Source organism: Palaemon carinicauda, chromosome 38 (genome assembly GCF_036898095.1).
Source record: "Palaemon carinicauda isolate YSFRI2023 chromosome 38, ASM3689809v2, whole genome shotgun sequence".
Classification (NCBI taxonomy): Eukaryota; Metazoa; Arthropoda; class Malacostraca; order Decapoda; family Palaemonidae; genus Palaemon; species Palaemon carinicauda.
In genome coordinates, this window is record NC_090762.1 from 27,924,147 (window position 1) to 27,935,315 (window position 11,169).

Genomic DNA, 11,169 nt, shown 5'->3' on the forward strand with positions numbered 1-11,169 from the left:
GCCAACTTGGTTCGTGAGAACGTGTTGGGAAATGTAGACTTTCCTCATCCAACACTGTTGGCTTCTAACTTAGGGAGAAAGCTTTCCAAACTCTAGGTTCCCTTCAGCAGGAACATCCTACAGAACACGCTTCTTCCTGTATCCTCCTGTATGATGAGCTAAGACCTGGCTCCTTAGGGTCTCGCAGTGGGTATTCAACACTCTTGATTCCAAGTGTCTTTTAAGGACAAGGCTTCTGCTAACTCAAAATACAATATTGACGGGAGGTTCTCACCGGCTGGGAAGGGATTGTTCTCTAACTTCCGTCGGGAGGAGACTCAGCAATGCATAAATCTTTCTAATTCCTGATGCAAGAAGCATAGTTCTCCCATTGCAAGGGAGACCAATCCCTAAAGCAGTTACAAAGATTCTCTTGAACATCTCGTCTAGGCAAGAGAGACAAGGACGATTCATGCCCATGTCTGCCTGGCTCATAATGGCACCACAAATGCAGCTATCCCATCCTGGGAAAAGACGTAAATACGGAGGTTTACTGGACACAAGCACTCAATCATAGATCTCAGTTAATGAGTACACACTGAAATGACAGTGAATTATGGAAAAAAAAAGCCCTCAATGCTACATACTAGAAGGGTAGGCAAGATGAATGCGAAAGGCTTGATCATAGAGAGGAGGTGAGAGAACAATCTTTTCACTTCACAATCAGTAATGCTGTAGGGAGAGGCTGTAAGCAACCTCCCTCTTTCTCCTTGTGCATGTGCTGTGTTTACCCAGCACAAAGCATGACACAATCAACCAAATTTTGATTGGCCAGTCGTTGAAAACATGATCAGTAGTAACCCCATTAAATGACTCAGAAGTTTGTATCCCCGTAGGAATAAATTTATATTTTTTCAATTTTAAGCACACTAAATCACCTCTGGCAACAGCTACTCTCAATCCAGAATCACAAGTTGGAAACAAAATGCCTACATTCTCTTACATCATTCCACATGAAAATGATTTATTCCAGAGCCTTTAATATATTTCTTTATAAATTTAGCAGCACAATACATCGCCTCTACTTAAAAAAAATTCAGCTAACGACTACTACCGAAAGTGAGGATTATTATGGTAGGTTTTTCATGACAGCTGATAATGTACCTTTTTTTTTGTATTTCAGCTTTCTAAAGAAGTTCTAAAAACAAAATAGCTTGTGGAATACTGGCTGCCTTTACAAGACTTTCACACCTTTTAGTTAACATCCTATAATTAATCTTCTGTCCCCTTTCTAAGCTATTTTATGATTATAAACTTTATATATGGCAAGGTTAACAAAAATATACTCTAATTATATTGTACACATATACATACTGTACAGAGATTTGACTGAAGGAAAAATCAGCACCATTTTCAGATAACTAAAAAAATGGAGCATTAATAAATGTCACACTAAAACAAAAAACTACTGGTAATTCTCACCAACAAATCTCCAGATATATTTCTACTTACGTAAATTCTGACATTTAATGGTATTGGCATCAAATGGGATAAGTAGGTAATCGCAGGCCTCTCTTAGTTCCTGCACACTGACGGACGGGGGACAACGGACCAAACCAGTTTTGTAGTAGTCCAGAACAGCACGAAAGACCGCAGAAGAGAAACCTTCTGCTACTTCATACTCTCCTCTTTCATTTGGATGAGTAAACTCAATACCAGAGGAAAACATTCTGTAAGATCATAGAGGCAATGTTATAAAAAAGTCTACTTCGCAAATAACGAAAAGACGAGTGTGTAGTTCATTATGATGTACAGTAATGTTAGGAAAAAACACAAAAAGACAAAGCAAAATACCACAGAGAGAGAAACATTACCTTCCAAGCATAGTGTTGGGGTGTGCAGTGAAAATGGCCGGGTCTACGATGAAGCGGGTGCCCTCCACCACCAGAGTGACACGGTCATCACTGGACGGAGGAGGACCGAACTCCTTTACATGTTGGCACTGGTGCATTGGTGCCTGAAATGTGGTCAGTTATCATTGATAGAATAAAAAAAAAGTTTAAGACAGGTTAAAAGAACTGCCATCCTAACAGATACAAAGTTAATGATTTTAATTTAAGTAATACAAAAACTTGAAAATAAAAATAATTACAAAAATATTGAACCATAGTAAAAATGAACATATTGAGTCAGGAATAATCCTTGTTTACACTCTGTTGTACTACAAAAAATAAATAAATAACTATGAAACTCCAATTTTACTAACACAAGCTGTTTACTACTGTAGACAGCTGATAAAATTTACCAATGACTTAAAATCTGAGTTTAATTAAACATCACCAAGATTCATATCACTGCAAATTATACAGTTTCATACACAATACAGTACAGTATTTTACAGAAATCTACACTACAAACACAAACCTTAATAGAGATATACATTATCAAATATAGCCTCCTTTAGGAGCACAAGAGGAAATAAAATCGATTAGGTACAGAATAGTATTCCTGCATAACAATACTTAATTATGATAAACTTCCACTAAGACAAATCCTTCCAAACTACAGTAATCCAAATTAAAAACTCCTAAAAATCCTAAGCAGACCTTACAAAAGGACTCACCTGAGTAACAGGCCTCGTTGACCCATAGAGTATAGGGGAGGGATGAGGGGAGGCATGTGGTGAGGAGTCCTCATGGGAGGATGAATTCCCCAAGGACCCTCGCTGAACAACGCCACGGTTCCTCACACTGCTGGAGGAGGAGCAGAAGATGGGACACATCATTATCCTCTGCCAATCAACCAGGCTTAGGATGGAGTTTAGGATGAGGGAGGGTTACTCGTAGTTTAGTTTTGTGAGAATTTGAAAGTGTTTGTCATTTTCCGTATTATGAAGGATTAACATGGGATAGATTAACAAAAGGTTGAAGAATTACATATATGCAGCACTAAACTCAAATTATAAAGCAATTAATTTTAATTACATGCACAACAGATTTAGCGAGTGAAAACAGTCACAAGAAAAGAAAAAACTTTGGCTTTCTCATTATCAACTCATAAAGGTTAATCACAAATTATACTAGATTTCATTAATGTAGCAGCTATTAATATTGGTATATGCAAAGCAGAAACTTGATAATTTTTTTAAAGATTTTACTAAACCATAAGACTGTTATTGTTAGACAAAAATAATAAATAATAATAGTCAAATTATAAGAAGGATAAATCAAATTTTATATATAAAAAAAAAAAAAACTTTGAAGAACTTTTACAGTTGGTGATTCCAGATAACAAGTCCTTCAGACATTTTAGTACAGCTCAAGTGGTAAATAGATCATTTGCAATGAAAGCGAGGTGAGAAATGCATTAAATGATGTTTTGTGGCAAACAGTGCATCATACTAACATCAATAAAACAACTAATAGTAATGATAATAGTAAGAACTTCAATGATAACTGTAATTATAATTATTCAAACAATTCTATAATCTTTCATCTAATTATTCTTTCATATTTTCTTCAAATATCAGTACTTTCCTCTCATTATTTATTCCAGTTCTTATTTTTTCATACCTTACATTAACATTGGGTAACTGAATATCATTCTTTCCCTTTTAAATATCTTGTATTAAGTACCGAATTCAGTCCACAGCTAATTTGCTTGATTCATATTCATTGTTCATAAACTACCATCTCACCATTAATAATATCTATTCATATTTGGAATTCAATTTCACCAGGACCTTCCATCTATACTGAATATAAATCTTGCCTGCAATCACAAGTCTTGCATTAAACATGCCTTTAGCCGTCATTATTTTCTCTAGAATTGTAAATTGCCCACCACTTTAAATTTCCTCTACATCAATCATCTTCTCCAATCAACAGCAACTTCTTGAACTGCCATCATTACAGGCTTTCTACTTTTTTTTTTAATTAAACATCATCTTCCTATTACTCTCATCCACAGCCATCATATCACCTAAAATCCTAGATTGACAAAAATATTTTTTCACCATTACCATCTTCCTAAATTATTATCACCGTTAACTAAATGTCTGCTCACTTCCCAAAAGCATCATCTTAAATCATCACCATAAGATTGCATAAAACCACCATCTTCAGCTAAAACTATCAATATATTTCTTTATTTTACGAGTTCTCATCTATTAAAATCCAAAATATTCCTGTTTCAACTATATCGTCACTTTCCAAAAGTGACCAACAACATTTCTGTCTCATCATGTCCCACGTCCTTCTAATCTATGAAAATAATCATTAACTAATTGGGTTCTAGTAGCTTATGAACACATTTGAAACTCAGTCTGTGAACCCTAAATCTATGCCCAAAAAATCCTTACTATCACCAACTGACAATGTCTGGTCTTCTGTGGTCCTAAAATGGATAGAGAGGAGGCTTGAGTGCTAATCATATGGCCTGTCTTTTACCTTGACTAATCCAGAGAAATTTAAACATTACTCCCATCTTCATAAATAATTGATTCTGGGTTTCTTCATCATACATAAGACTGCTTTTTTCTATTTGTAGGATTTAAGCTTCTTACATGACATTCTTATTTACTTAACTCTTATTTCAATATCATATTACTCCCATCTTCATAAATAATTGATTCTGGGTTTCTTCATCATACATAAGACTGCTTTTTTCTATTTGTAGGATTTAAGCTTCTTACATGACATTCTTATTTACTTAACTCCTATTTCAATATCATATTTAGTTCTTGATAATATAGTTTCCTTTATAATCACCCTTTTGGCCTTATAACTAAATCTTCCACTATCAGCAGCATTTATATTCCTTAAATCTTCCATCCTCTGTTATGCAAATTTTCCAACATAATCACCATCATTTATGGTCCCCTCCTCTAACCCCCTACCTTCCCTTCCCTTGAATCTTATCTAAAAATTTCTATCATCCAAAAAAACTTGTAGGCTACAGTATTCTCATTTTTATCTTTATTTCTTTCCCAGAATATTCCTCAACTATCATCTTGATCATCATATACTTTCTTATCTTGCCATTTTACATATAATTCATCAGGACCATCATCTCCATTCTTCCTTTTTCATCCTTGCCTATATTTCCTTCCCTCAGTTATCATATTTTCTTAGTCCTTCCTCCTGCATCTTCCCTTCTATATCACCAGTTTTCCAAACATGTCCTTCCTCTACCTACTGTACTGACTTCCTTAACTCTTCCTTTCTATATCACCACTTTTCCAAACATGTCCTTCCCATTCCTACTGTCTTTCTTAGCTCTTCCTTTCTAAACTACCACTTTTCCTACCATGTCTTTCCCCTCCTTACCATCTTCCTTATTCTTTCCTTTCTATGTCGCCACTTTTCCAAACATATCATTACCCTCCTTACCATCTTTCTTAACACTTCCTTTCTATATCACCACTTTTTCAAACATGTCCTTCCCCTTCCTACTGTCTTCCTTAACTTTTCCTTTCTTTATCACCACTTTTCCAAATATGTCCTTCCCCTTCCTACAGTCTTCCTTAGCCCTTCCTTTCTATATCGCCACTTTTCCTACCATGTCCTTCCCATTCCTATTGCCTTCCTTAACCCTTCCTTTCTATTAATACCTTTTCTACCATGTCCTTCCCCTTCCTACTGTCTTCCTTAACACTTCCTTTCTATATAACTACTTTTCCTACAATGTCCTTCACCTTCCTCTTATCCCCCTTAACCCTTCCTTTCTATCAATACCTTTCCAACCTAGTCCTTCCCCTTCCTACTATCTTCCTTGACCCTTCCTTTCTATATCAACTCCTTTCCTACCATGTCCTTCCCCTTTCTACTGTCTTCCTTAACCTTTCCTTTCTATATCACCACTTTTCCTACCATGTCCTTCCCCTCCTTACTGTCTTCCTTAACCCTTTCTTTCTATATAACCACTTAACCAACCATGCCCCTCCCCTTCCTACCGTCTTCCTTAACCCTTCCTTTCTATATAACTATTTTTCCAAACATGTCCTTCCCCTTTCTAGTCTTTTTTAAACCTTCCTTTCTATAAATACCTTTCCTACCATGTCCTTCCCCTTCCTACTGTCTTTCTTAACCACACTTTTCTAAATCACCACTTTTCCAAACATATCCTTCCCCCCTCTACAGTCTTCCTTAAATCTTCCTTTCCAATAATACCTTTTCTACCATGTCCTTACCCTTCCTACTGTCTTTCTTAACCCTTCCTTTTTATTACTACCTTTCCTGCCATGTCCTTCCCCTTCCTACTGTATTCCTTAACCTTTCCTTTCTATATCATCACTTTTCCTACCATGTCCTTCCCATTCCTATTATCTTCCTTAACCCTTCCTTTCTATCAATACCTTTCAAACCATGCCCTTCCCTGTCCTACTGTCTTCCTTAACCCTTCCTTTCTATATCACCACTCTTCCTACCATGTCCTTCCCATTCCTATTGTCTTCCTTAACCCTTCCTTTCTATCAATACTTTTCCAACCATACCCTTCCCCTTCCTACTGTCTTCCTTAACCCTTCCTTTCTATATCATCACTTTTCCTACCATGTCCTTCCCATTCCTATTGTCTTCCTTAACCTTTCCTTTCTATTAATACCTTTCCTTCCATGTCCTTCCCCTTCCTACTGTCTTTCTTAACCCCTCTTTTCTATATCACCACTTTTCCAAACATGTCCTTCCCTTTTCTACAGTCTTCCTTAAACCTTCCTTTCTATCAATACCTTTCCTACCATGTCCTTCCCCTTTCTACAGTCTTCCTTAAACCTTTCTTTCTATCAATACCTTTCCTACCATGTCCTTCCCCTTGCTACAGTCTTCCTTAAACCTTTCTTTCTATCAATACCTTCCCTACCATGACATTTCCCTTCCTACTGGCTTCCTTAACCCCTCCTTTCTATTACTACCTTTCCTACCATGTTCTTCCCATTCCTACTGTCTTCCTTAACCCTTTCATTCTATATCACCACTTTTCCTACCTTGTCCTTCACCTTCCTCTTATCTTCCTTTCTATCAATATCTTTCCAACCATGTCCTTCCCCTTCCTATCTTCCTTAACCCTTCCTTTCTATATCACCACCTTTCCTACCATGTCCTTCCTCTTCCAAGTGACTTCCTTACCCTGATCTGTGGTGATGGGTCATCTTCGGAATAGCCGACTCGTGGTGATGGGTTCGTATGTGCGCGACGTTACCGTGTGAATGGTGCGACAAGCTGACCGAGCCTCCGGATTCTCCCCGCTGGACTAAGCATGACTTGGGCTTCGGCGACGAGCTGTACCTGCAAGAGGATAAGGGCATGAGTGGAAAGACACTTCCATAATCACGATCGTTGACAGGTAGCAATTGATGAAGTTATTGTCAATTTGATTTTGTTTCCCATGACAACAACAAAGTTAGTTTCCCATGACAACAACAACAAAGTTAGTTTCCCATGACAACAACAACAAAGTTAGTTTCCCATGACAACAACAACAAAGTTAGTTTCCCACGACAACAACAACAACAACAAAGTTAGTTTCCCATGACAACAACAACAACAACAAGGCTAGTTTTCCATGACAACAACAAAGTTAGTTTCCCACAACAACAACAACAAAGTTAGTTTCCCATGACAACAACAACAACAAAGTTAGTTTCCCATAACAACAACAACAACAAAGTTAGTTTCCCATGACAACAACAACAATAACAAAGTTAGTTTCACATGCCAACAACAAAGTTAAATTTAGTTTCCCATGACAACAACAACAAAGTTAGTTTCCCCTGACAATAACAACTACGACACCTGTATAATCCTGCATACAGTATACTGTAGTAGGTGAAAAATAGTCAACAATAACTTAAATACAACTCACTAAAATATGGCTACAGTATTGTAAAATTTATCTCATAATCACTGTATAATAATCCCATCACTAATGAGTACTTTAAAAAGTAAAACAAAGTATAAAAGTTAATAAGTATGCAAGATGACATCACCACCATTAAAAAACTATACATATAATCAATTAAAAGATAATAATCACATGAATTATTTTGAGAGAGAGAGAGAGAGAGAGAGAGAGAGAGAGAGAGAGAGAGAGAGAGAGAGAGAGAGAGAGAGAGAGAGAGAGAGAGAGAGAGCGCCAAACCAAAGATTTGAGTGTAGTGAAAACTTCAAGATAGTATTTTGATTTGCGAGATCAAAATAATTATTCATGATAGAACCCTCTATAAATCAAAATTCTTAACTTTTTGATCACAGCATTTAACTTCAAATCAACACAAAAAGAGAAGATATACAAGCATACAATATAATCTCGAGAACCCAGAAACATTTAAGAAAAAGTTAGCTTTGAGACAATGCCTTCCGTTAACTTGATACATAATAACAGAAACAAATACAAAAAACTATCTCTAATTAACAACAGATGAACAGATGAAAGACGCAATGCCTTCCAACCATTCAAAGGGAATTATGAAAACCAACAAGGCAGGCAAACAAATCAACAACAAACAAACAAGGCCAGTATCAAATTAAGCTCCTTTCATCCGCCTGAGAATGTTTACACAGTACGCGGTCTTCGTAACAACAATGATACATCAACATACCTTTCACAATAAAAGGGGAAAAAATAGCCAAGCACACATTGAGAGGAATTTGCCTTCGTAAAGAGCAAAAGGGGTAACGCAAACATCAGGAACTGGACCGACCAGAAGACTCAGTGTTCCATTACAATTACACGCAAACGGGGACCTTACAACCACACTGTGCTTTTAATCAAGTTACCCATAATGACTTTAAGAATTTTATCAAAGAAAACGGATTGAGACTAGTGAGGTGTAGACAGACACAAAATGGCAAATATAGCACTTCTGAAAAGCAGGTATAGATATCTAAATATATAAAATACGGTTATTATAGTAAAATAATACCACACACACACACACACACACACACACACACACTATATATATATATATATATATATATATATATATATATATATATATATATATATATGATAAAATCATTTTAATTTTGTGTAATATGAGACCGGGCAAGAGAGAATACCTTAAATGAGATACTGTACATATTTATGGAAGCAGATCAGATTAAGATACATCAATACTTGAGAGAGAGAGAGAGAGAGAGAGAGAGAGAGAGAGAGAGAGAGAGAGAGAGAGAGAGAGAGAGAGAGAGAGAGAGATTGTTTCCTCTATTTTCCAATCAGTATTGTTCTTTCAAAGGGAAATCTAAAAGAAGAAGAATATGCTATTACCTGATCTGGGAGAAGGATTGAATGCCCAAATTTACGAAATGGACCCTTTGGGCAAAACCAATCTTCACTGAACGAGATTCAATTCGATGGGAACATTTCAATTCCCAAATGCAAGAGAAATTGAATTACTTGCCCAATAAAGGCAAAAATCTATTTACAGATGCACTAACATTATAATAAATTTTCCGTTTATTAAGGGATCTGAATGATCCTATCTTATATCTAATAGCCAGGCCTTCTCCATCATGAGGCTCAATACTACACAGTATTCTAGAAGTTTTATTCCAGCTGTTACCAAGTTGTGGAATGATCTTCCTAAACGGGTAGTTGAGTCAGTAGAACTTCAAAAGTTCAAAGTTGGAGCAAATGTCTATATGTTGACCAGGCTGACATGAGTCTTTTTATAGTTTATATAGGACATATCTGTTTTTGACGTTGGTAATAGTTTACATAGGAAACATCTGTTTTGACGTTGTTACTGTTTTCAGAATGATTTATTGTTAATTTATTCCCATCATTTATTTTTTTCCTTATTTCCTTTCCTCGTTGGGCTATTTTTCCCTATTGGAGCCCTTGGGCTTATAGCATCTTGCTTTTCCAACTAGGGTTGTAGCTTGGCTAGTAATAATAATAATAATTGGAAACATTTCCGTCCGGCGTTCTGCTGGACGGGAGATCGAGTCACGCTTAAACTTGATAATCTTTTATGGTGTCTGCAAACTCACCATCCTCGTGAGCTAAGGATGCTTGCGGGGAGCCTATAGGTGTACCTGCTGAGTCATCAGCAGCCATTGCCTGGCCCTCCATGGTAATAACTTGGGTGGAGAATCTCTAGCATTGTCATTGTCCGTTGCTTCTCTCATTCATGAGAGGCCTTTAAACTTTAACGCATTAAAAACTAATGAGTAACAGTACAGGTTAAAACAAAAATGTTAATTAGGAACCTATAATATACCATTTAATTAGATTAATTTAATCTTAATTAAATTAATAAATAGAGAGAGTTGAATTGACAAATTGGTGATATAATTGATTGGTCATGGCATATCCATCCGCTTTATTTAAAATTAACAAAATATAAAAATTAAAGAAATTTTCATAAATCTTACGTGAGATATACTATTAAAAAGTTTAAGAATGAAAAGGGCAAGAGACAAGACAATCAGCGCCCAAGGGTCCTCTCCATCAAGGAAGGACCAGGAAAAGCCAGGCAATGGCTGCTGATGACTCATCAGACCTACAAGCTCCCCTAAAACCTACTATCCCTAGTTCACAATGATGGTGAGGTTGCAGACACTACTATAGCTAATTTTTTTTAGTGAGGCAGATTTGCATAGACTCGCAGGGGGTGCCCTTTTTAGCTCGGAAATTTTCCCAATAGCTGATTGGTCGGAAGTATTTTTGTCCGAATACCTCCAACGAATCAGCGACCAGGAAACTTTTCCGAGCTAAAAAGGGCACCCCTGCGAGCCGGTGCAAATCTGCCTCACTAAAAAAGAAGGACTATAGAAACTATCGACTTGATCAGGTCTCGTATTTCGGTTCAACCTATTGTCATGCAGGGACGTTTCCACTACTACTACTACTACTACTACTACTACTACTACTACTACTACTACTACTACTACTACTACTACATCCGCTTGAGGGTACACTCGGGCACACTCTTCTATCCTATTTCGCTCCCTCTTATTTTGTTAAAGATTTTATATATGAAATATTTATTTTAATGTTGTTACTGTTTTTGGAATATTTTTCTCATTGGTAAATACTTCTCTTATTTCCTTGTTTCATTTCCTCACAGGGTTATTTTCCCTGTTGGAGCCCCGGGGCTTAAAGCATCCTGCTTTTCCAACTAGGGTTGTAGCTTAGCAAGTAATACTACTAATACAACTATTATTTTCTTTACTCAGTAGAAAACGT

The 11,169-nt window shown here is 36.5% G+C and overlaps 1 protein-coding gene across 8 annotated transcripts in view; it reads right to left on the minus strand.

Moving 5' to 3' along the window:
• mri (mrityu) overlaps positions 1-11,169 on the minus strand; it is a 189,160-nt gene that overhangs the window by 47,852 nt on the left and 130,139 nt on the right. For 6 of the 8 annotated variants that reach the window (XM_068362010.1, XM_068362008.1, XM_068362007.1 and 3 more), the window contains 4 exons: positions 7,104-7,262; positions 2,603-2,786; positions 1,854-1,996; positions 1,492-1,709 (listed from right to left, as the gene is read on the minus strand). In XM_068362010.1, the coding sequence (XP_068218111.1) occupies positions 1,492-1,709; positions 1,854-1,996; positions 2,603-2,786; positions 7,104-7,262 (704 nt within the window). The remainder of the gene's footprint in view (positions 1-1,491; positions 1,710-1,853; positions 1,997-2,602; positions 2,787-7,103; positions 7,263-11,169) is intronic. The other 2 variants (XM_068362012.1, XM_068362011.1) reach the window with 2 other exon arrangements.